Source organism: Grammomys surdaster, unplaced genomic scaffold (assembly GCF_004785775.1).
Source record: "Grammomys surdaster isolate TR1022 unplaced genomic scaffold, NIH_TR_1.0 170, whole genome shotgun sequence".
Classification (NCBI taxonomy): domain Eukaryota; kingdom Metazoa; phylum Chordata; class Mammalia; order Rodentia; family Muridae; genus Grammomys; species Grammomys surdaster.
This window is the reverse complement of record NW_021604618.1, coordinates 20,586,262-20,612,773: the sequence shown is the minus strand read 5'-3', so window position 1 is coordinate 20,612,773 and position 26,512 is coordinate 20,586,262. Positions and strand designations below refer to the sequence as shown.

Here is a 26,512-nt window from a genome sequence, read left to right as displayed (position 1 = left end):
CCCTCCCTCCCTCCCTCCCTCCCTCCCTTCCTTCCTTCCTTCTTTCCCATTCAAATTGCAGACACCCTCCTCTAAGTTTCCCCTCTCATCCTCTTCCTTTCCCCCTTCCCCTTCCTCAGAGAAGGGGAGATCCCCCTCTCCACCATGAGTACCAGCTGGCCCAGGCATATCAAGACACAGCAAGGCTAGGTGTATCCTCTCTCACTGAGGCCAGGTAAGGTAGCCCAGCTAGGGGATAAGGATCCAGTGGCAGGCAACAGAGTCAGAGAAAGCCCATTGTTAGGAGACCCACATGAAGACTAAGCTGCACATCTGTTACAAATGTGTTGGGGACCTATGCATGGTCTTTGGTTGGTTCAGTTTTTGTGAGCCCCCATGGGCTCAGGTTAGTTGGCTCTGTAGGTCTTTTTGTCATTTTCCTTGACCTATTTGGCTACTTCAGTCCTTCCCCTGACTCTTCCACAAGACTCCCTGAGCTCCGCCTAATGTTTGGCTGTGGCTCTGTGGATCTGTTTCCATCAGCTACTGGATGAGGCCTCTCAGAACACAGTTATGCTATGTTCCTGTCTGCGAGCATAGCAGAGTATCATTAATAGTGTCAGAGGTTGGTTCTTTCCAATGGGCTGGATCTGAAATTGGGCAGTCACTGGTCAGATCCATTTTTATCCTTGTACATCTTGTAGTCAGGACAAATTTTGGGTTGAATGTTTGGGTTGGTGTCCTCCTTCCTTCACTGGAAGTCCCACCTGGCTACAGGAGATGGTCACTTCAGGCTCCATATCCCACCCCCACACTCTGCTAGGAGTCTCAGCTAGGGTCACCCCTACAGATTCTCAGGAGCCTCCCCATCCCAGGACTCTAGCTTGCCCCAGAGATGCCCCCTCATGGATTTCCATCCTCTCTTCCAACCCTCCCCAAGCCACATCTGGTCCTCACCTCTGCTCCCCTCCTCCTCCTGTCCATCCATCCACTTTCAATGTCTATTTTATTTCTCCTTCTGAGTGAGATTCAAGCACTTTTTTTCTCTTTTTGAGGAGGCAAGGGAGTTAGTCTGGGCTATCCTGGAACTCACTATGTAGGCCAGACTGGGCTTGAACTCATAGAGATCTTCCTGTCTGTGCCTCCCAAGTGCTGGGATTAAAGACATGCACCACCACACCTAGTCAAATGATGAGCGTGCTTAACTCAAGAGCATGCTGACTTCAGGTTAATGCATGCAAGAGCTTCTGCACTTACTGTCTAATTCCAACGGGAGGGCTTTCCTCCCAATTGCTCTTCTGTGAGTACAACTGCAAAATTTTTACTTTTCTCAGTAGAGTGTATTTTCTTTTGGTTATTTCTACTTTCTCCCCACCTTTCTTTCAGTTGGGAATTTGCTGGGATGGAGCAATTGAGAAGCTACTTATTTTAATATTATATCTTTATGATTTAAGATAGTTCTTGATCGTTATTAGAAAGAAGGAAGAGAATTAAAAGTTTTCACTAGTCCTTAACAGCCTTTGTTCCTTTGGGATTAGATGTGAGCAGAGTCAGTCACTTGCCCCTCACTTGGTCATGATCTTCCAGCTCCTTTAATAGCAAGGATGAAGGATTACTGTGGGGAAGTGTCTCTGATGGCTTTGAAATGAGAGGCCTCCCTCCAAAGTCGTTTTACAGAGTGTGGAGTGTAGAGCACACTGCAAGGCTCTGCCCTGCTCTTGTGCATTCCAGCTCCTGAGGGCTCCCATTGGGGGTTCATGGTGGCGTGAAGAGAAAGTGTCTCAGTATTGTGTGTGTGTGTGTGTGTGTGTGTGTGTGTGTGTGTGTGGTGTGTATGTGTGATTTTGCTATCTCTCCTCTAGCATTGTAAAAGTCTCACTAAACCAATTTTTATACAGATATTGATGAGTGTGGGTTTTTTCCCCATCTTTCAAAAAATTTAAGTATCAATAATTTGTAGTATGTCCATTCTAGAAGGTATTCATTGCTAATTGAAAGTTAGGGATCTGGACATGGACCAGTTTGAAACTACTGTAGCCAAAGACCCTGTCAGGATAGCCTGAAGAAACAGTTCAATGCCTGGCAGCACCTCTGGGAGCTAGCTCAGCTTCTGGAGGTTAGGCTTCTAAGGGCCAGGAGGAGGGCATTCCTAACCCCCTGAGGTAGAAGCATTGGAAGCATTGATCTCAGCAAGTCTCTGGATTGGGGTCAGAGCTCATGGAAAGAGAAGACAGAAATACTTACTGTAATTGAATGTGCCCTGGGACTTCGACACAAGCAACTAGAGTGTGTTTTGCTTGTTTTTTTTTTTTTTTTTTCTGAGTTCTGTTGCTCAATAAGAGGCAGTTAAGATGGGCAATAAAACTCTGTTCTTTTCCTGTTTCATCTAGTTGACGGGTTCTAGGAGAGCTGGAATCTAAAGCCTCAGCAGTATTCCTAAAGAGAAGCTGTCTTCGGCATGGCTATCAGGCAGGCTTCTTGAACGAGGCTGAGAATTTTAGAGATATTCAGGCTTTAGAAGGTCAAGTAAACTGTGAGTCTTTGCTAGCTTTTGTTATCCTCATCTAAATCAAGTTTCTAGAGTCCACATTATGTTTCAGGTAAATTATGTGAAACCTAATGAGAAGGGAAAACCAATGTACAACTTTGTGCAGGCTGAGATTGTGTGAAACAGCACTTTTTTTTTTTTTAACAAGGAAAATAGAAGAGATAACTTCACTTGCAGTTCCCACTGAATGCGTGAACAGATCAGGAACATAATAGTTGCTGAAAAGAAGTAATTAATGTTTGTTTCCATGCAAAACAGCATATCATTTGGACTTGTATTTTCAGTTTCTTCTTGAAGCTTTTAGGTCAAACCAGCACTGTACTCTGAATTTTCAAGTAAAAGTGCAAACCTAGCAAATTATTTCATGGTAATTGGTTTTGGATTGTGACATCTTCTGAATAAGCACAGTAGAAAGAATTCATAAATGCATTATCTCTGTATAGTGAGTGAATGGGCTCAATGTGTTGTTGAGCACAAACACTTAGCATTTGAAGAATTCATCTTATTTCCATTCTCCTGCAGACTGTTAGCTCATCAGTTCTTTTCATGAACCTTTAAAAGAATGTTTTTTATGTGGAATATAAATTCCTGCTTAGACAAACACACTCTCTCTCTCTCTCTCTCTCTCTCTCTCTCTCTCTCTCTCTCCCTCCCTCCCTCCCTCCCTCCCTCCCTCCCCCCCCCCCCTGTGTTCATGCAGGCCCTAGCAGACACCAGCAGAGGGTGTCATAGCCTTGAGGCTGGAGTTGTAGGCAGCTGTGAGACACTGTGTGCTTCTCAAGAGCAGCAAATACTTTTAACAGCTGTACCATCTCCCCAGTCTCTAAATTTCTACTTTCAAAATAATTCAACAAACAGTAATGAGGGTTTACTGTATATTAGGAGTTACAGGGGTTTAAAGATAAGTCAGGCCATGGGTTATTTTGGAATACAAAAGCCTTGCTTCAAGTAACATTATTCAGACTGAGCAGGTTATATTTAGGAATATGTATGTATATATTATACATGTGTATGTGTATATATACATATATACACACACATATACACACATATATATGTAACAAATAATAAAAAATAAGAAGAGCCCATGAGTTTGAAAGAGAGCAAGGAAGGATATGGATATGGAGGGGGGAAGGGGAAGGGGAAGAGGAAAATCATTTAATTATATTATAACCTTAAAAAATCAGAGGAAAAAATGAAAAACACCATTAAAAACCCAGCAAAGTTATAATACTCATTTGCATCTAAGTATAACATTGTTTGTTTTTTAGACTCACTCCAGTATATAAACATATTGCCATTCAAATATCCAAAAGGAAAATATATTATCCTGTGTTTATCAAATACTATGAAAAGTATATTACCAATTTTTAAATATTTGAATATAGTAACTTTAAAATATATGTAAAATTAAAAATATTTATGGCAAACTTATTTAAAATAACTGGGGTAACACAGCAGTCCTTTAATAGACAAATGAATAAATAAAAATATAAAATTTTACTCGATGATAAAAATACATGGGCTGTATATGCTACAGTAGCAGCGTCAGTTTGGGATAATAATCATGGCTACAGCTGTAGTACTGGAACTACCCTAATATTTATTGTATCAGTTGTTTATTGTTTATTGACATCACTGTGCTTTGGGTAGACATGACTTTAACCCCAGTGGCTATTATTTTGTTAACTTATTCATAAGTATGGATATGTTGAAGTATGGATATGTTGGCACTTTGAAGAGATAGGGCCTATCAGACAGCCACTTGTACTCTATAGGTCCTTTGTGTATATAACATGGCTTCCAGAACACTCTGGAACAAATGGGTCTCTGCATCTAAATCCGTTTCTTGTGCCGTGTGTTTGGCTCTTTTCCTTCTGTTCGTCTTGTCCTACACTAATGTGTTAGTTATATCATATATCATAGTGTATCATAGTTCCTTAGAAGCTTGTTTATTTTCTGAGAGACAGAAAGTGGGTAGACCCAGATGGGAGGGGAGATGGGGAGTATCTGGCAAGACTTAAGGTTAAGAATCTCATCTCTAAAGGAAATGTTCCTAAATAAAAGTGTAATTTCAGCTAGGAAAAAAAAAAAAAAACAAGCCTTGTGTCATGTTTTAGCTCTGCCTCTTGTTCTGTGGTCTGGGGCATTAATCAGAGGTTCTGTGAAACCTCCATTTCACCATTTAGAAAATGCAAACAGTAGCTCCAGGATTGTTCAGGCCTACTCAAATTTCTTCCTCAAAAGCATGAGGACCTGAGATTGACTTCCAGAACCCACCTGAGAAAAGCCACAGGAGACTGCCACCACACAGCACAGGGTGGAAACGGCAGCTGTGGAGACAGGTAAATTCCTAGGTGGGTTTCCTTAGGCTTACAAAGTGTTTACAAATGTTTGTAGTCAACATTTAAAAGTAAATTCAAACAAAAAAATGTTGATTTCTAGTTTTTCCTTGAAAAAACATCAGAAAATATAGCAACATTTCACTTGATTCCTCGGTGTCGGCTAGCAGACTGGATTAAGCTGGATAGCAGTTGTCTTCTCTGGTTCTCCACTTTCCTGTGTACTCACTATCCCGTATCATGCTGTCAAGAAAAATAGTTTTCTGGATAAGATGAAGCCCAAGCTCCCTCACGTAGCTGATTTCTATGGTTTCTATGTGATGTTGAGTTGGTTGGCATGGAAACCTGTGATGCATGCTTTGAGGGTCTCTAGACATGATCACAGAGATTGCCAAAGCTCTTGTCATTTGGAAAAGAAAGGGAAGCAGCACATTTCTCCTTGACCTTGGGAGTTGGCTGGTTGTGACTATCCTTATATCAATAACATGCCTGGTGCTAATTAATTACTGAAAAAGTTGAAAAGCAGCATTTGTCTTTTTCTCTTTGTGAAAACAAAGCATGTAGGCACATGTAAAACCAAGAATGTTCTGTCCCTGCTACTGCTGTAACAGGAACAAGTCATGTGGCTGCACCTCTCTTGAGCTTCTATCTCCGTCCTTTGGGAGCCAGAGAACTGACCGAAGCAGGCTTTGTTCGTAAGGTCTGTGGTTAACTGTGGTTATCTGTGCTTATCTATGTCCTGATTCAACAACAAGCCAGTCGGTTCTTTCTCCATGTTGGAAATCACTCTGTGAAGTTGCATGATGGCAGTTGTGTTTTGTGTTTTTCTCATTTGTAGATAGATTGGGTTCCAGCCTTCTCCAGAAATATCTGGGATGTGGAAGTTGTGTAACATTCAGTTTGTTAAGTCCTCAGCAACTGGATTCAATAATAAATGCTATTCCTTTTTGGCTCTTGTAAAGACAGAGTTTATCCATCTCTCATGCGATCGGTCTCACTAAATCTAGAATTCTGCTTTATGGTTAGAGGTCCCCTCCCCACGCTGAACCCCTCTCCCCTGTCAAAGGAGAGTCTTCAGGAACAACTCTCACTGACAAGTGGTATTTCTTTGTTCTCAGACCAACTAACTTAATTGATTATAATGGCTCTCCTAAACTTGACTTACTGTCCTGTGCTTAGACTATTAATTCTATCCCACACAATCTGGTAAACCAAAACAAAACAAGCACTCCAACTATTTGAAGTAAATTGTATTTATAGTCATCTCTTTTCTTGCCAAGATCACACAGCTGCTGACAGCAACAATGGATTTGGTTTGTTTCTTTCTCAACGATAGCTAAAATTTAGGAACAATAGACCTCTCCTTGACATGTAATCCTGAAAAATGTATATTGTCAAGTCTATTTTCCACAGATTTAATGCACAGGTTCCAAGCAGGAATCCAGTTACCCATCAGTCTGTGTGACAAACCCTGACTTTACATCCCTCCATAAACCGTGGCAGTGTGTCTCAGGAGTGTCCATGTGTCTCAGGAGTGTCCATGTGTTTCAGGAGCATCTGTGTTTGCACTAAAGAAGAAATAAGAACTCCTTACCTCTAGAGCCAGGCTGTCAGAATTCTCATTGAGATCTGGAAAAGAACTCTTGTCCCACATTCTAACAAATTGTTTGGGATTTTATATTTTGCTTTCCAATGATGCCTCCAATGCCAGCCAGGTTTCTTTCATTTCATGGCAACATTCCAAGGTAATAAAACCAGTCAGTTTGAAAGATTTTCCTCAGCATGTTAGGGCAGCTGACCCATGTGAGACATGAAGTGGGAGCGCCCTGTGGACGTAGAGAGAATGATCCTGGACACACAGGGTGGGGTGACTTTATCCAGGCAGTTCTGTGTCCTTAACGCATGGCTGCTTTGAATATCAAATAACTTAGCAAACTCTGAGTAATGGCCTTTGTATTTGACTTATAAAAAATGAGTTTCGTGGCGCACACCTTAATTCCCAGCACTTGGGAGGCAGAGGCAGGCGAATTTCTGAGTTCGAGGCCAGCCTGGTCTACAGAGTGAGTTCCAGGACAGCCAGGGCTCTACAAAGAAACCCTGTCTCAAAAAACAAAAAAACAAAAACAACAAGTACAAAAATGAGTTTCTTTAGCTTCAAAGGCCTCTGTTGCTCAGCCAACATCACAGATATCTTTTAGAGGGTTAACTCAAAATCTCTTGGTAGTCAATTAGAATAACAAACATCAGTTTACCTCAGGGTTAGTTCTCTCTTGTGGTGCCATTAGACATTCCGAGTACATCACGGGGAACCGTTACTGAATTCTCCATAAAATCCTCTTTGATGTCTCAGAAACAATCTGTTAGTTGGAGAATCTGCTGATTAATTTTCAAAGATCATAAAGACAGTCCTGGCTGGTGCTTGCTGTCAGAAAAGAACTCCCCGGCACCCGGGGAGTTTGTTGAATCTGCAGTGGGGTACCTGATGGCACCCACGTTTGTTTGTTTAATTGCTCCCGTTTGACCTGTTTTTATTACATGGTTTTCCTCAGACACTTGAACTAGATGGTTAAGCTGTCAGAGAGCATGCTCAAGGAAAGGTCTCACATACCCTCCAAGTCTAAGTGTACAGAATTGCAGGTGAGGCGGTAGAAGTTAAGACCAGGAAAGAGGATGTGGCATTCTAACTGCACCCCTGATTGTTCTAGCTGAGCTGGAGCTGAGATCTAACCTCCAGGCCTACATGCTTTGAATATACAGAGACTCTGTTAGCAGAGAGAACAGAAGAGCAGGACAGAACAGAAGTAGGGTTGGTAAAATATTATGTTTGCCTAAAAGTTAAAAATGATTTTTCTGCTTATGAAATTATCATGTTTACTGTAGAAAATTCAAAAACCATAAAAAAATCTAAGAAAATTGTATTGAATACACACACACACAGACACACTCTGACTGAATGTGAATGTAGGTCTCTCATGCCAGTTTCCTGTGTGGTGACCTGGAGGAGGCTATCTGTGGAAGAGGAGAGAGGACATTTAGTGTAGATACAGAATCAAGAAGTGCCCATGTCTAGCCACCTAGAAATGCTATTAATTTTAAGCAACCATGCTTTTGTTAAGAATAATATGATCAGCAGCCATGAAGCAGTTACCAAGTGCTTCCTGTGTTCGAAGGGCATGTCCAGCTTGGTGGGTACTGAGATTTGTGCGTGTCTATTGGGTGCTGTGATGGCTTTGGCCAGGTCTCATTTTCCTTTCACAGATGACAAGATGGGGGCTCTGAGAAGATTACTCAATTTGGTAATATCATTTTAGTCAGGAGCCAGGTGGAACCAAGATTCCAAGCTTCTGGTGTTGCCAAGTCCAGTTTGTCCCAGTTATCATACACCTGCCTCCAATGCCATAGACAGAGTTCTAAAATATACATGTAACAATGGAACAACAGCAGCTGAGGTTACCTGGGCGAGGGAGAACCATTTCTCTTTCGAGGTGTGGCTACTGGTAGATTGCTCATGCTTCAGTGGATGGCCCCACATCTGTACACATGGGGAGCACTAAACAGACTTCGGGGGGGACATGAGTTTGGGAAATGGTCATGTTGGGGAGGATCCAGGGGGCATGGAGGGGGTGAATGGGGAGTGGATATGATCATATTTCATTGTATACATGTATGAAGTTTGCAAAGAATAGAAAAGTAGAAATGAAAAATAAAATGTATTATGAGAAACCTGAAGCCCAGAGTAACCACAGTTTATCTACTGAGCAGAGAACAGATGATATTAGACACTGAATTTATCACCCCATTTGCTTTATGTGTATATGGGATTTTAATTCCTCAAATAGGAAAATTGAAAAGAATTGCAAACATGGGTTGAAGGGCTATATCGTTTGATCATCACAGTTGACCCTCAAGTCTCAGTCACATCAGGGTCTGTGGCAGCTATGTCCTAACCCACTGTAAGTGAATTGAATTCTCTTCCTTTTAAATTAGGGACATGACCCCAATGAAGAAAGAAATACGGAACCAACTCCAGGAGAAAAGATACTTCGGGACAGCAAAGAGCAAAGGGATCGGAAGTCTCGGCTGAGAGCCATCGATGGAAAGCTGAAAGAGATCAATGAACAGGTGCGGCCTTTCTCATCTAAAGCCTAATCACTGCCATGCATTGTACTAAACAACACCACCACCACAGAACATTGAGTTAGATTGTTTTTGTGTGTCTAATTGGGCATGAGAAGTTGCCAGTCAGAGTTTAAATAAGAGGTAAAAATATGAGTCATAGGACTTAAGATATTATGATACAGTAATTCACATACTATAACCTGGAAAATATTATCTGAACTCATAATGATTCATGCATGAACTTAAGGGTCTGTGTCTAATAGTAACACACGTTCTTTTATTGTGAAAAGTTTTATGAACTCTAGAAAGTTTAACTTGAACACTTAAATATTCCTACCTTTTGTTTACAATAAATACATTGTTAATTTTAATATAGTATATTTTTAAGCCTATTATTTTTACTGCTTGTAATAAGCTACATCATTATCAATGACAGGTTACTTTTATTTTTTATTCTTGAGTTAGTGTCTTACTATGTAGCTCAGGCTGACCTTGAATTTTGTTTGTACGGAAGGAGGGGTTATTGGTTCATAGTTTGAGCGTACAGTCCATCATGGCAGGGAAGATACGGTGGTGAGAGTGGCTTTTAGCCACTAGCAATGGCGGTAGATGTAATGGCCTGATGTAAGGAAGCAGAGAGCAGCTGTACCGCCTCTGGAGGGTGGCTTTGGGAACTACAAATTCTGCATCATTTTCTTATTCTCCACCCTTAATGGAATATCCTTTCAAGATCACTTCTGCTTAACCTCATGACTCAAGTTTGATACCTAGAAGCCACAGCTAGGTAAAACAACTATAGAAAGTATGCTCCATGGGCAGTGTCTTTATCATTTTCCATACAAATGGCAGTCAGTCTCTGGGACATCTCGCTCTTTTTTTCCTCCCTCAGAAAGTTGATTGCTATTATTTTTGGAGTTCTACAAGTGTCTCTTCCCACTTAGTGTTCTAAGCAACTCCCCACCCCCCACTCCTGCTGCCACCCCTGCTTTATATCACTTCCTAGAGGTAAGCGTCTGTTGTGGGCACTGTGGTTACGTTCCAAACTGCCTGGGCTTCAATGAATCTCAACTTTGTGATGTTAGTATATTGTGAGGATTTTCCCAGAGGGAGATGGGAACAATGTTCATCTCTCATTCCCAAGGTATCAAAAGTTCACCCTGGGGAACCAATGAGTTTATTAGGCTTACAGAGCTTGAGTGGGGGGTTATGGGCAGGAGTGAGCTTGAAGCAGCTTCACTTTTAGGTCTATACCCACTCTGGATGGTGGCTTCCTGTGGAGTTCCTTTCCCCAGCTTTCCCAATGTAGATACTCTAGGTCATATGAAATTAGAGCAGAATCTCTGGCTGGAAAGGTTACCAGATATTCTAGTGAGGGTCCATTGACCCACTTCCTCCTCTCCTCCTGTGAGGGAACATTGAGTCAGCAAGGTCAGTTGTAGTCATCTTCTGCAAGCGACAGTCTGGTCTTAGGAAGATGGCAATAGCTCTGCTTTGAGGGTAGTGGTTTGCAAAACAGTAAGATGGTGGTTCTGTGAGCTTGTTTCCTGACTGAGGAGGAGGCTGTAGTACAGATGGTGAAACAGAAGCTGAAGGAGTAATCTTTGCAGAGGACCCATGATATTCTTCCTCTGATTCAGGGTGAATAAAAGGAAGGGTGGACCAAGAAAGGCAGGCTTGGAAATGAAGAGACTGAGAAAGGTTGTTGTGTCCACTAGAGCTCAGAGAGAGGACGAGAACTGGATTGGGCCCAGTGGGGACAGTGGTGAGCACAGTCCACCTAAAGCCCATGAGCAAGCTTTGGAGGTTTCTCTGACAGCCCTCCAAAAACAAAGACTGTGGGGGTTGAGTTGAGACAGGGTGAGGAGAGCTTGGATGATTGGAATGGAGGGCTGTCTTATTGGGGTTGCCATTGCTGTGAAAATGACCATGACCAAGACAACTCTTATGAAGGAAACATTCAGTTGGGACTGGCTTACAGGTTCAGAGGTTTAGTCCGTTAGTATCAAGGTGGGAGCATGACAGAATCCAGGCAGGCATGGTGCAGAAGGAGCTGAGAGTTCTACGTCTTGTTCTGAAGGCAAACAGAAGAGTGACTCCCAGGCAGCTAGGAAGAGAGTCTCAAAGCCCATCCCCACAGTGGCACACACTTTCTCCAACAAGGCCACACCTACTCCAGCAAGGCCACACCTCCTAATAGTGCTATTCCCTGGGTCAAGCATATTCAAACCACCATAAGGGTCAAAGGGACAAGGGGGTTGATGGTACCTACGATTTCATATCTAGAAGAAAAATGAATGCAGTATGTTTACTCCAGATATCAGTGTGGGTCCCATTGCCCTTCTTTGTTCCATCTTCAGAACTTACTCCACGTAACAGCACACAGTGCTATGCAACTGTCAAATGTATGAGGTAGATTCCTTCATCTTGAAAAGAAGATGTATAGGTACATAGGAGAACGATGTTGTTGCACAAATCAGTGATTGTTGTGATCCATTTGTGTTGAGAAGTCGTGGGAAAATCCTGGCCTGGTGTGGGTCACATGCTAGTAGTGATGGCTTTTAGTGAGCACAGAGGTGATAGGTGAAGGAAGGAAATACACTTTTTATGACCTGCTACAGGTAAATTTTATATTACGTCTTGCATTTTTCTGTTCTCCCCAACTTTAAAAGATATACAGGTTTTGCACTTGTAAAAGCCATTGATGCCTATAAATATTATTGCTGTTTATTGTCTCCTGCCTGATCAGTGATCTTTTAGCATTTAGAGACAACCGTGAGAATGAATGGGATTTAGTCTTACTGGTACCTCACACACCTGTTAGAGTAGCAGGAATGCCAGCACTGTGACCTGACTTTGTGTGGATTAGGATGGTACGGGTTGGGGAGAGTAACATTTGAACATATCAGTAGTTTTCTAAATAATTTTAAATAGAATAATAAATACAACAGTGACTTTCCCATTTTTTCTAAAGGAAGAAGAGTCATAATTAAGGACAGCCTATAATTTCATTTGTCATTTAGAGATATTGTAATCCATGATATAATGATGAACCTCTTGATAATTTAAGAAGTAACAAAAATGTATGTTTATCTAATCTTCCTAAGGTATTGAGTGTTCCATTTTGTTATTTAGAATATTTTTAAAGAACATCTTTGAGTTCTAGACTGAGGTAAAACACCTTTAAAGAAGTAGTGTGATAATCCCATCTTTCACCACTTTCATTTTTAGTTTTTGGATTTTCAAAAGAATCAATGTTCTGGCTTTACTTCAGCAAGCCCATTACCAACACAATGGACAGTGGCTTTTTGGCATTGTTGGGAAAAGGCTCTTCATGGTTCCAGTCATTCCAAAAGCATCTACCACACGTCTCAGGTCTTTATTGTCTCCTCTGAGTCTTTTCATTATTTTTGTCTTTTGACGTTGCTACTACATCTTTGCACATTCCTTCCTGTTTCTGTTTCCTGGAAACCACAGTTCGGCCTTGTTTGCTGAACTGTGTTACTGCATCAGGCTAGTTAGCTCTCTAAGCTCCGTTGCTGAGCATTGAGGATAAGAATGTGGTTCACAAAGGGCTATCAATCCTTGTGTTCTTTCTCTTAGTTTGACATGTGCTTATCATTTAACCTGCTCTAAGAATATATGGAGCCTGGTACAAAGACCAGTGGAGTTTGTTTGCTCAGAGGATGGGTTAGAGGTCATACCTCCAGTTGTTAATCACTGGGAGATCAGTTGTACAGTATGGATGTTTATCACATGGACCAGTTCTGTAGAATAGAAACCAGAGTACTGAACAGATAAAACATCTTTCCAAAGCTCACAAGTAGTTAACAGTAGACTTGGGCCAACCCTCAGTTCTTCTTGTGCCTTACTCTGTGAACTTCTCAATCAATACAACCACTAGTTTGGTCTGCTTTGTGTGTGTATGTGTGATTTGTGACCATGTTGTGTGGACTGTGCCACCATGCTTGGCTTTTTTATGTTGGTTCTGGGAAGCGAGCTTAGGTCTTCATGCTTGCATGGCAGATAGTTCACCAACTTAGCTCTCTCCCTAGACAACATGTATATAACTTTTATTAGCATATTCTCAGCTGTTACCAGTCTCTGGGTGTGCCTAATTTATGAATTAAATGTATACATATATGTATAGGAGGAAACATAGTGGAGATAGGGTTTGGTACTAACTGGGGTTTTACCCATCCGATGGGCTCCTGGAACATGTCTCTGGGGAGCAGATACTGCTTTCTTTATGGTTGCCATCTAAAGATACTTCTAGCCTAAAGAAAGAATTGACTAGGACAGTGACACATAGTGACAATTATCAGGAGTCTGCTTGCTACTGGTGGCTAAGAAACGTTCCCCCAAATATAGATCTAGGTACCCTCTGCTTTATTAAGGAAGATTTGCTGACTGGCAGAGTTGATTTAATTCTGGCACAATTCCTTTGTGAAAACTAGTAGCTGACAGTTTGAGTTTGAGGGCTGGCACTGACCAGTTGACTATACTTGGAGGGTCACTGAATTCAGTCATTTCTTTGTGTTGATACCAAGGCTGTGGCTTTGAACACCTGAACTTGTACATTTCAGTATCAGGACATGGCTCTTCCCATGTGTATTAAATTCCTATTCCCAGTATCTTTTGTTTGTATGACATGATGCCACTGGTCTCCAGTACTGTATTTTTTGATACCACTATTTTGGGAGAAGATGTAGTACATGAAAAATATTATTTCTAAAATTCTGCCTGAAAATTTTATTTAAAAAGTTGTTTAAGGCTGGCAAGATGGCCCGGGGGTAGGGGTGTCTGCAGCCAGGCCTAATGATCTGAGTTCAATTCTTGGGATTCACATGTTGTCCTATGATCTCCACATGTAGGCCATGGTCCATGAGCACCTACACATATATACACACAAACACAAAATAAATAAAAGTAAAAACGTTTAATTTTTACTTTTGATCAGTGTTGTATATAGATCTAAATGTATGTTTGCCTTGGCTTTAAAAATAAGACAACTTAAAATGATACACTAATAATAAAACAAGATGTGTGTCTGTAGGGCAGGGGTCTTGTAGAAATGTGAATGTCGGTGTAAGGTGTTATAGAGCAGCTCACATGAGCTGGGGTACCCATGGCTCCTGAGGAGGTAAGGGGGTGCAAACGTTCGGTTTACATGGGGAGGGAAGAAGGCTGGAAAAAGGAGGAATACTCTGAAAGTGTTGCCTGGAATTATGAATCAGATAAGGTTTCATGTTTAGAGACAAACATGGCCTTCCGGTCAGATTCTGTGCCAACAGAATCTGGGTAAGACAGTTCTGGTTTTACTTGCATGACAGACTAGATGTCTGGAGAAACTAAAAAAGACCCATACAAGCTGCATAGGATGTGCTTTTAAGAGGGTAATTTAAAACAGTGCACTATTTTTGAGACATAACCATAACATTTTATAGAGTAGAGCATAATAATTTGATTCGTAGCTTCATTAATCATATTAACGAACACTCCCAGCTTCTGGAATGCCAATATGTCTACTTGTTGGGGACTTTGGTTTCTTCTAATTATTTTGAAATGGATCATAATTTATTGAAACCAAATAATTATCCTACATGGTAGAGAAAATCACAGAGAATTTCTCCTGTCTGTTTGGATACCCCTTTACCTAACTTCCTTCTGTTTCCTTTCTTCCACACCCTTCCCAGTCTCTAGTGACCATCATTTCTCATTTCACCTCATTTTTTCCAGATCAACATTTTAGTTTCCACAAGTGAGTGAAGCTATATTTTCCTTCTATACCTGGGTTATTTCCCTTAACACAGTGGCCTCCAGTTCCGTCCATGGTGCTGCAAATGACTAAACCTCATTTATTTTTTTAAGATGGAGAAACATTCCACCATGTACACACTACATTTTCCTGATCCATTTATTCACTGGTGAACAGCTTGGTGGATTCTTGACTTGGTATTGTGAGTGGTGCAGCAGTAGTGTGGAGAGCTGTAGGCTTTTCTTTGGTATAATGGCGTCATTGCTTTGGGGCATAAACTTCTTCATAGAAGTTTAGTTCTGCTGGATCATATGGTACTGTATTTTTAAAGTTGTTTCTGTACTGTTTTCTAGAATTGCCATACTAGTTTTTCTTCCAACAATAATAAATAAAAGATTTCATTTTACTTTGCTTCTGCACCTGCATTTATTATTTCAGAGGTTTTGATAATAGCCATTCTTACTGGGGCGAGAAATACCATGATCTTGGTAAGCATTTACCTGAGGGTTTCTCAAGCATGTCCTGGACATTTGTATGTCTTCTTTTGATAAAAGTCGATTCAGACATTAAAATTAGTCTTATATACCCTGGATATGAACTCTTTGTTGGATGGACACTTTTCTCCTATGTTTTCTCGTAGTGATTTCAGGTGTTAACAGTGAGATATTTGATATATTTTGACTTGGTATTTTTTGTGTGGTGAGAGATAGGAAACCTAGTCTCACTGTTTCACATATGTATCCTCATCATTATCCTCGGCTTTCATCTGAACGACTCCTCTCTGGTGTATGCTCGTGGTCTAATGTGAAGAAGAATCACCTGGCTGATGGGATGAGGATTAGTTTTGGGATTTTGTATTTTGTTCCACTGATTTCTGTGTTGATATCTGTGCTAGTAACATGCTGTCTTGGTTACTATTGCTTTGTAGAAGATGCCTTCAGCATTTGGTAGGGTCAGGGTGGGGCTGCCTTGACTGTTCCGAACCTTTGTAAGCTTCATGTGAATTTTAGGGTTTTTCTTTTATTTCTGTGCGGAATACCGTTGGTGTTTTGATGGGAAGTTCAGTGAATCTCAGGGCCCTTTGGGCAGAGTGGCCACATTAGCTATGTACTAGTACTTCTGATCCATGAACACAGGGCAAGTTTTTATTTTTATTTTTTTATGGTTTGAATAATTTTTTTCATCAGAATTTTGTAACTGTAATTTTGCAAACTTTGACTTCTTGATTAAATTTCTTTCTAAATGTTGCTTCTAGTATACGTTGTAAATGGGGCTGATTCTTGATTTATTTTTTAGTGAGTCGGTATTAGCATGTGAAAGTGCTGCTGTTTGTGTAATGGTGTTTGTATCCTTCAAATGCACTGAATTTTTCATCAGTTCTAATGTAATGGCTTTTTAGAAATATTTAATATGTATGAGTATTTTGCCTGCATCATGTATGTCTGGGCACCATGTGTGTGCCAGGTACTTGCAGAGACCAGGGGAGAGTGTGAGATCCCCTGGGAGTTGAGTTAAAAATGATTGTAAGTTGACATGTGGGTGCTGGGAATCAAACCTGGGTCCTCTCAAGAAGCAGTCAATGCTCCTAACAACTGAGCCATCTCTCCAGTCTCACATGGGTGGTAGAGCATGGCTGAGATGACAGAAAAGTAATGGAGTTCCTGGGTGGAAAGGACTGATAAAAACAAGATAAACTCAGGGAGCAGCACTCCCTGTATTATCCTGATTTCTGAATGCCTGGAGTGTGGACTTTCACAGGATATGTGTAGGGGTTTCAGAAAGTGAAGCCCAATGCAGGGTGTAGGACAGATCAGAACTCTCGTGCTGAGCTGATACACCATATCAAAAGATCAGTGGAAAAAAGTAGGAAAACCCTGGTCTGGAGAGGGAATCGGGGCTTGTGGGGGCACCTAGTTCTCTGTTTTAGTTGTGGGTGGATTGCCGTATAGAAAAATTTCTCCTGAGAATTTCTAAGTAGAATCTTGGTTTTGAGTTTGCATCCACACTGCTCATAGTTCTAGGTCTTATTTTGGGGGAGCTTCTAGCTCCTGGTTAAAGAAAAGGGAAATGCCCCTAAAGAGTGAAGGTTAAGTCCAGATGTTAATTAATTCTCATAGGTGAAGCTGAAGAACACGAGTCCACAATAAAGAACTCCCTGTTTCCCTTCCCTGCTGAAGTCTAAGGGAATAACAGAGAGTGAGCAAGAGTTAACAGAGAAAGACACATCTGCACAGACCACAAAGTTCGGAAGGTCCTGTTTCAGAACGTACCACTGCTCCATTTAATATGTTTAAAGAAATAAAAGGGGCACTAGACTGTGGCAAAAGAAGAATTGAAGTTGTGTCCAGCAGTGCTTACCTGAACACAGTGTGATGAGAAAGGACATTTTTGGGGTAGACCTTGATCCTTTACAGAGGGGCCTGGTGCCACACTGGTCACCTTCCTGTTTCTGTGGCTTTTCTAAAGCATTGTGATGTTCTTGAGAGACCACCTTCAGTATTTTCAAAGCAGTCAGGGAATCGTTGTTCTGCAGCTTTCCAGAACTTGCAGACAGCAGATGTGCACATGGTATGTATGTATACTATCATGACTGGCTCAGGATAGTGCTTTCGTGCCTGGTACCTCAGTTTTCCATTTACTCACCCCTCCTCGCCTCCCAGGAGTGTTAGGCCGTTCTGATCTCGGCATTGTCTCATTCTGCCCTTTCCAGGATGCACCGAGCAGAACCTGCATTCACCTAGGCCTCTCATTCTTATCTGATGAAGAGTCTTCCTTGCTCTTTCATGAATCAACAGATCACATCATTCGTGTCTTTCGTCGACCTGCTGAAGTATGTTTTGATTGCGTCCATATTTTGGCAGTTTTAAACCTGTAGGTTTCTTTGTGGACATGTTTTCAGTTTACTTGGTGTGTATCTAGGAAAAAACACTTGATAAATCTTATGGAAAGCATACAGCAACTTTATATGAATTTGCCAAGCCGTCTTCCACAGTGGCTGTTTCGTTTCCACCAATCAAGAATCAGAGTTCCTATTTCTCATCTTTGTCAGACTCTGGTGTGGTCGCTGTTTAGAATTGTAGCCATTCTAATAGTTATAAGATATTGCTGAATTAATCGACAGTTCCCAAGGATAAGTGAGGTTGAGCCCCTATTTATATGTGTCTTTACCATGTACATGTGGTATTTAGTGAGTTGTCTGTTCAGATAGCCTTCCCTTTTCAAATTGGGATGTTCATTTGCTTATTGGTGACTTTTCTTTGTTTATTTCAGATATAACTTATTTATGAAATATGAGTTTCTAAAATGTCTATCCCTTTCTCTTGTCTTTAGTTTTGTAAGTTTATAATGTACTTCTTATTGTTTCCAAGGATTAGTTATGTTTTCTTGTTACAAATAAAAATAATATGAAATATCAGAGTTTAAAGAATCATTTTGAATAATGTATAATATATGATTGTTCTTTTCCTATGTAAAAAGGGATGGATATTGGCAATTTTATGTAGTTTAACATAGTAGAAACCAAAACTTGTGTCTAGTTTCTGCATGAGGGCCTGTCAGTTACCAGATAATTAATTCTGGGCAAAAGCTAAGCTCCTATTGGAATCATAAGCAAATGCAGATTTCATAGCACAGCCTCAGTTCCCAAAGAGAACTCTGGTTACAATTGTGTTGCTCACCAACCATTATGAGAGCTATTATCCTAAGAATCCTTCCTGCTTAAAGCTGCATTTACAATATGAACTTGCCTGGTAATGGCATAAATACTCTGGCTCCTAGTTTTGGTTTAGAACATCTCTTCATCATCTCTAGATGCAGAAGCATTTCTGTCTTGCTGAATTCTGTTGCTGAGTTTGTGTGGGGATCCTTGGGCTGCATAGGGGATTAGTAATGCTTTGTATAGCCTAGTGACCAGCCTTTTTTTCCCTGCCCAAAGCAAAAGGTAGCCCTTCAGGTATTTGTCAGAGCTTCAAAATGGAGACGATGAGCTGTTACTGTGTGTGAGTCCTAAGTTATGATTAGTTTTATATTACTTTTACTTGTTCCACAATAGGAGACAGTTCACAGTTAATTAGATGCAATCTGATTTCTGTGTATTTACTATGTGTGAAGCTCAAAATGGGAAGTGAGGTATTGACTCAGTCTTTCGATCCTGTGGGAAAGGATGGGACTAGTCACCAAGTCTGTAGTTGTAAAGGATAAAAGAAAACAGTAAGAGACATGGCAAAGAAAGTGCTGAATGTGTCCTGAAGGGAGTATCAAAATGAAGAATAATCACAGCCGAGAGGCCTGGAAGGCTATATGGAAACTGAAACACTCGCAGAACCTTGAGGAATATGTAGGGGTTCATTTGGCTCAGATGAGAGCGGGAGGAAGAAAGACTACATGGTTGGGAAGGGCTGGCTGTGGAAAACTTGGGCCATGTCAGGGAACAGACCATCAGTGGTACTTGTGGATTAAATGTGCAGTTTGGACTCTCCACCAGTGACACAAATATTAATGATATTTTAGAAACCTGAGTTTTGCTAGATCAAGACAAAATAGGCTTTTGTCTGGATATAAATCTCAAGTTGAGAGCGCATGGTTGGCAGGCAGGGCGCATGCCTGCTTTCTACCTGCCAAGACTCGGTCTCCACACTTGTGAGGTCCAGAAAGCCACATTTCAGTGTCTTTTAAAATAAAAGGCCTCTGGGTTAGTGACCAGAAAGAAGGCACACACAATGTTCATGCTGCAGCAGCGCTTCAGGTCAGTTGGAGTAGATTTGACGTTAGGGAGATCAGTTGCGTGAGCTTAGACTTTTGCAAATGCCTTGGAATAAAACTCTAATATTTGGGCTATGTTTGTCCACTTGGATAGAAGTGAATAAAGGGAACTAAAGCTGTGTTAGTACAACAGAGCCATATTCATAGAAAGCTGTGAATGGCCAGTGAAGTTTTCAGGTCAGTTGTTTAATAAGATCTGAGCTGAACATTCAGCAAATTATTATCTAACAAGTTGACCACTTTTAGTATCAACAAAGATACATGTGGGAAGTGTCCTGAAGGACTGGTTTAGCACAGTTGTTCAGTAAAGTGGAGCGTTCATACCAGGTATTAAGACCTCAAAGTTCCCGTTCTCCTTGTCCAACACTAGTGCTGTGTGTGAACTTTGCTGAATTCTCCTGTGATTTCTTTCTCTTTAGACACTTACTCCTCTCTCTCTTAGAGACTTGCAAACATGGTAAATATACAGTTACAGTGGACACCTGAAACCTCCCACCCCAACCATTCACTCTTCCCTTTTGCTGCTGAAATCCAGAGGCAGCCACATTCCTAGGAAAAGCACCTAGCTCATCCTTCTATTGAAGCTGTCAGGAGAGGCCCAGCCAACTTCCCTTTTCTTCATGGTTGGCATATGAGGACATTGCCTGAATCCTTTGGAGGCATTCTGAAACCACAGGCCATGAAGGATGTGGACAAAGTTGAGGCAGTGAGCTTGTCAGAAGCCTCTGCCTCCTCTTTCTTTATCTTGGGCTGATTTCCTCAAGTAGAATAAGCCACTGTTGGTTTGCTGGGTTTCTTTTCTGGAATCCGTGATCTAGAGTGCACCTCTGTGCAGGGGCAAAATGGTAAACATTTCCTGCTGGGTATAGAGGGAGTGACAGAATTTCACGAGGGACTGTCAAGGTACTTCAGTGTGCTTGCCCTGTGATAACTGAGATTGAATCCCAAGTGGGAAGCACACATTCCATCCTTGGTAGCAGGCTGTAACTGCTCTCCACCACTCAAGCATGTGTGGCATAAAAGACTGTGGAGTTGGTACACTGAAGATCGTCATCTAGGGACTGTAGCAAGCCTGTAGAGTGAGGAACAGTACTAAGAACACTGCCATGGCAAAGTAATGTCCCAGGCCACAACCATCCCCCACAAATGCAATCAAACACATCATTCAAAGTCTCCTAATAGTTAAGAAGGTAAAAAGAAAGGCCTGTGATCATATTTAACCCAACATGTCTCAAATATGTAAATATGTTATGTTTATTTTGCACTGTCTCTGAAATATAGCCTGTGAGCCACATAGCATGTCCTGGTCTGAACTAGCCTGGTTCAAGTAAATTTCTAGAAGGTTCTGACATGAAGAAAACATCCCATGGCAGTGTTTAGCCGTATTATTTCAAAGCGAGTCTGAACTGGGCTGTTAGATTAGATCTTTAAGACGGATGGGTAAAGATGAAAATTAAATTCTGGCAGTTACTGAAACCTCGTGTGTAGTCTTGGAAAAGAAAGAATGCTCCTAATTTAACTTTTAGGTATAGGAAGAGGTAAGATGAATGTACCTTTTTAGAATTATTCACAGTGTCTGCCTTACAGGCTGGGAATCTGTCAACATTTTTACTTTTAAATCATTGTGCTGTTATAGATCTTTCCCTTCCTTTATCTAGGAGAGATGAGAAAAGATGAATGTGAGGGAATGCAGCAGATGGTCCTCCTTCACATTATCGGGGCTGGGCTCCATGTGAGTTGGGCCTGGATTTGCCTCCCGAAGCTGGAGTCTTTCAGCAGCACTTCTTTGGGTGCTGTCTGCTAAAGTCCTCAGGAATGTTAAATGTTTTAAAGGGCTTCTGGGTGTGCAGGAGGCTTTGCCCTCGTTCTCCAGCCTGCCCTGGCTCCTGGACTTTCCTTCCTATCCTCCTTTCCCGTCCCCCTCTTTCATCCTTCCTCTCTTCCCTTCCTCTTTCACACTCTTTTGTTTTCTTCTTTCTCTTTATAACTAGATTCACTTAATAACAATAATGATGACAATAATAATGATAATAATAATAATGATAATAAAATTCCTCAGTGCCTAGCTCGAAACAACAGACAACCATTTTAGAAAATAAGGACGGCAAATTTATTGAGAGATTTCTCTCCAGTTGTAAAGTACTTGTGCAAATATGGTTACCATTCAAATTTGTCTACATGGTAAAAATGATGTTTTAGCAATCTGGCAACTTAGAAAAATACAAAGAAAAGGAAAACTACTCAGTAACCACTGTTAATTCTTCACTATTATCCTGACTGCCATTTTCCTTCTTATTTGCACCCCACAAACTCACTCTACCATTATACAGACACACACACACATCACAGATGTATAGACAGACACATATTCCTTTTACTCTTTGCTTTCCTCTATTCCTCTTTTACTTCCTTCCCTTATTTCCATTTTCTTTATCATTTAAGAAAGCCTTGGCCATATTTATTTTATAGCCCCACCCTTTCATGTAATAATACACACTGTGTGTGTGTGGGGGGGGGTGCAGAGCGACTTCCAGTGGTTAAGAGTAAGTACTCTTCTTGCAGAGGACCCAAGCTGGGTTCCAAGCACTCATGCAGGCAGCTCATAACCGCATGTGACTCCAGTTCCAGGCATCTAACACCCGGCCTTTGAGAGTACCTGTAGTCATGTACACACTCCCATACATACACACATTAGTAAAAACATAAACATAAAATATTTAAAACATAGACAATGTGCAACTTGATGCTATGTTACTATGTGACTACTGAATGATTCCACTCTTGGTTCATTTCCTATAATGTTTAATGTTTTTGTTGTTATAAATTATGATAGCATGAGCACCTATTTTTGAGTATTTTCTTGGGATATATTATTATCATCATAAGTATTGGTGCTAGAGATTAACCCCATTCTACCACTGAGCTATAGTTTAGTTTTAGTTTTTTTACCCAGGGTCTCACTATGTAGCTCAGATGGTTCAAAGTGAGGCTGTTCCTGCCTCAGCCTTCCAAGTGCTACAATTACAGCCTTCGGCTTCTGAGTAGATATGTAAAGAATTGGCAATGTGGTACCCAGCTGGCCTCCAGGACTTGTGGGTTTGATCTGCCCTCTCCCTATCAGTGTCTAGAGAGGGGCACCTGTGCCTGCCTCCGCGCATACACCCATGGCTGCGACCACAACCATGCCCGCGTGCCCGCATCCATGACACTTGCACCCACGCCTGCACCCAGGCCCATGCCTGCGCACATGCTTGCACCCATACCTGCACTGGATCTTTTTTATTTTTGCCACCCTGAGAGTTTCAAGATGATGTCATGACTTAATTTACGTTTTTGGATTCTAGAGAATTTGGATGCATTTCCAAAAATTTATTAGTAGTTTGTATCTTGGAAAATTTATTTATCAAGGTGTTCTTTCTTGCAAAAAGCTGTCTTTCTGTGGGTAGAACATATACTTGCTGTTGTAAATGTGCCACATTTAACCTTTAACAAAATGTAAATTCTGGTTATTATTTTATCGTGTTAAAGTTTTTTGAGGCGTCGCCTTCCACCGCATTTCCAGTGGAGTCTTCTGTGAGAAACCTATTTGGCTGTCACAACTTGCTTTGCACTTTTTGAAATGATCTTTCAGAAGTATTTATTTTCTTTTATGTGTGAGTTCTACACCACCTCCAGACTATTTTGAGTAATGCCCCCTCCCGTCCCCAGCCCCCACCTAATTACCTTCTGGCTAGAGTACATGGCTTTAGCTTTGAAGATTGCAGCTAATCTTCTCTTTGTTGCATTTTTAGAATCTAAGGTTTAGATAAGCAATGGCAAGAAGAGACAAAAAAAAATCTCTATTTTTTTAAAAAATTGATTGCATCAGATTTTAGTGTTCAAATCTAATTGAGAAGCAGCAGTTGTACCATTTCTATTTTTGTTCCATGAATCTTTACATCTTGTGAAATTGTACACAACACAGTATGACCTAAACTCATCCTTCAGAAACTGGCCTTGGCGTGTTGCTCAAGCAGAGGGCAGTCACCAGTGCTCTTGAGGGTCTGTGGAGGCCGAGGCACCTCCTGAACACAGGACTTTCCTCCCAGAAGGGCCACCCACTGTCATGACAATAGCATGGAAATACTAACTTAACCAGGAAAGATAATACAATGGGCCAGTGAGATGGTTCATTCGTAAGGCGTTGTTTTGTAAGCCTGATGACCTAAATTCAGTTCCAGGAGCCCATAGTGGGAGGAGACAACTGACTCCAAAGCTGCTCTTTGACTTTCACACATGTGCTGTGGTCTGTAAATACCTGAACACGCATGTGTGTGCATACATACACACATAACACTCCACGATAATAATAATAACTGTAATACCTAAAAGGTAATAAAAATTAAATCTGTGCCTCTAAGAATTTTAAATTAAGTAGGGGACACAAGACAAAAACATGTAACTAGTGGGTATATAAACAGCAATGAAAGATTTTGAAGGATTAATTATGGAAGATCCTAGGCAAGGAAGAAAACATTGCAGGTAGAGATTGCCCTGTCCTTCCAAGGGGAGTGGAGATGCACAGCAGGAGGAGCAGTCGGGTACCAGATGCCTCCTGTCTGGACCTCTGCAGCCATAGCAAGCAGCAGACATCAAGGTGCTGGTCAGGACAGCAGTGCTCCTGGTCAGGGTGCTACCCCAGAGGGCCAGTGGGAGCCTTCAGAAATGGCATGACCATCACATGCACCTGAGGAAAACAGGTTAGAACACTGACACAAGAGAGGCTAGGGAAACAGCCTTCAGAGAAGCAAGATACAGACCAAACTTCTAGGACTGCTGGGAGAATATAAACCTCACAGACAGTGGACTTTATCTTACTATAAAATGTTGGGCAGGCAATGGTTGAGAGAGAGCTGTTTGAGTGACTGTGCCTCTCCCTCCCTCAAGTTAGTTATGTCTTCAGCTTCTCATTGGCTGACTTAGTCTTTAAAAATGAGTCCACGCTTAATCAGAACTCGGCATAGTGTTGTGCTCAAATGCAGCAGCTTCCCACAATTCCTAGAGTTTGACGTTTTGATTTCTGTATTCTTAACCACCCCAGGTTGAGGAGTGCCCAATGGTAACTCCCAGTAAACGGAATGAGTGGAGTACGTGGAGATGGCTACTTGCTAGAATCCCTGAGCCAGGGTGAAAACAAATGCGCAGTTTGTAAAGTGTAACTATTCTCTTTGGATTTGGTAATACATCATGCTTCTCAAAGTGTGCATCCTTCTGCAATTTAAAATTTAATTGACTTGGCAAACACCTACTGTGTATCTCACTGACCCACTGTGCTGATCTGATACATGCATACACAAGTAAGGTGATTAAACAGAGCTGATGAGCCTGGCCGCCACCTGCTTTATTGTCTCTCTGCACGAGGTAGGAATGATTCCGGTCTATTCTTTCCTGAAGTTTCCTGCAGTTGTGATATGATTTTCATGCCACCCTCACAGATAGGTGGCACAGCCATCATTATTTCTGTTATTCAGATGACAATACCAAGACCCTAGGGACTTAGAGGACTTGCCCAGCCCCCACCTTTCCTGCCTTCTAGGAGAGTGCTGTTAACAGGGCTATTTTATGCCTCCTTTAACATGATTATTTGAGTCTATCCAAGGCCAAGTGCCTCTCTTTGTTGCCTGCATCATTTCATTCCAGGCTGCTCACCCCTGGTACTCAGATATTTGAAACGTGAATAGATCCGTTCCTGAGAAGGGTAACCGCATGGCTGCAGCGTGAACAGGTGGTTAGGATACTTAATTCTTACTCTGACAGATGTTTTCGGGAAAATTAGGTGTAGGGCTAGGCCAAGCTCTCAGCTTGATCCTTCCCCAGAGGCTTATTGTGGTACTTGAAGCATCTTTCAGTGAGCCTGTGGTCGTGGAGTGTGCCTCATTCATCAAATGCATCTGCACGGGCACCAACACAGCCCCTTTCACACCATCTTTACATTGTTTTTGTAGCTTGTATACGAGACTGTTCAGGAGCTACCAGACCATAAAATCCAGCCAGCAAGAAAGCTGGAAGTCGCACGGCTCAAAGGTTTACTAAGTGGCATGAAGCACTATTGTTTTGTGCAAGTGTTAAATCACTGCTGTCAGCGCAGGCCTGTTAAAAAATTCCCGACTAGTAATAACATGAAGAGCACTTTATGGCTTCAAAAGGAGATAAAAGAAAGCTCTTAGTCAGCACTCTGATGGCACCACAGCACACAGCATCCTGCGTTTGGCTTTATGGGACTTTACTTTTGGCAGATGCTCTTGCTTCTGGCAGCAGACTCTAATTATCATATAAATTAAGCTGGGAACTGAGGGAGGCACACAGCCTGGCCCTAGCTGCTTCGACCCTGGTTTCAAGGGCTATAATGCCAAACAGGCATAATGCATAATGCTGGCCAGGGCTTTGGAGGACAGGGCTCTGCTCTCCTTCCTTCCCTATGAGATCCGCTGCAGAAACCCCAAGTGGCTGAGCTGCTGTCCACACACTGGGGCTGTTCTCTCCTTCTCCCCAGCATCCAAACAAGGGTTGTCTCTCCAACAGCAGTCCACAAATTAGCGTAATCCACCTGCTTGAATTCAGAGGCACCAATTATGTTTTGGCGCACATTTTTACACACTAAATTCTGAGTGTCTTCTTCACTTTAATCTTTTGTAACTAGTCCTGAAATTGAGGGTTAGTACTGTCATAGGGCTTTGTTGTGTTGTGTGAGGGGATTAAGCCCTTCACTTAAAAGCCAAAGTTGAAGACATGGCTGATTTGTGTGTGTGTGTGTGTGTTTTCTTTAACCAAGAGTGTAATTCAGAACTCAGTAATGACTTCTTTACCTCCATAAAATGATGGTAAACACGCAGGGAGCTTGGGGACATGAGTCGATGGGCTCGGTTTGTAGGAATATAATTGTGATACTTCCAGTTGGGTGGTGATCTCTAGTTGCTAAACCTTTCCCACTCAAGCTATTTTGTTTGGAGTTTACATAGCTCTTGGTGT

At 41.5% G+C, this 26,512-nt stretch overlaps 1 protein-coding gene across 1 annotated transcript in view; it reads left to right on the top strand.

Annotated features, from left to right (window-relative positions):
- Fsip1 (fibrous sheath interacting protein 1) overlaps positions 1-26,512 on the top strand; it is a 123,272-nt gene that overhangs the window by 21,999 nt on the left and 74,761 nt on the right. The window contains exon 10 of the mRNA XM_028766841.1: positions 8,857-8,991. Coding sequence (XP_028622674.1) covers positions 8,857-8,991 — 135 coding nt within the window. The remainder of the gene's footprint in view (positions 1-8,856; positions 8,992-26,512) is intronic.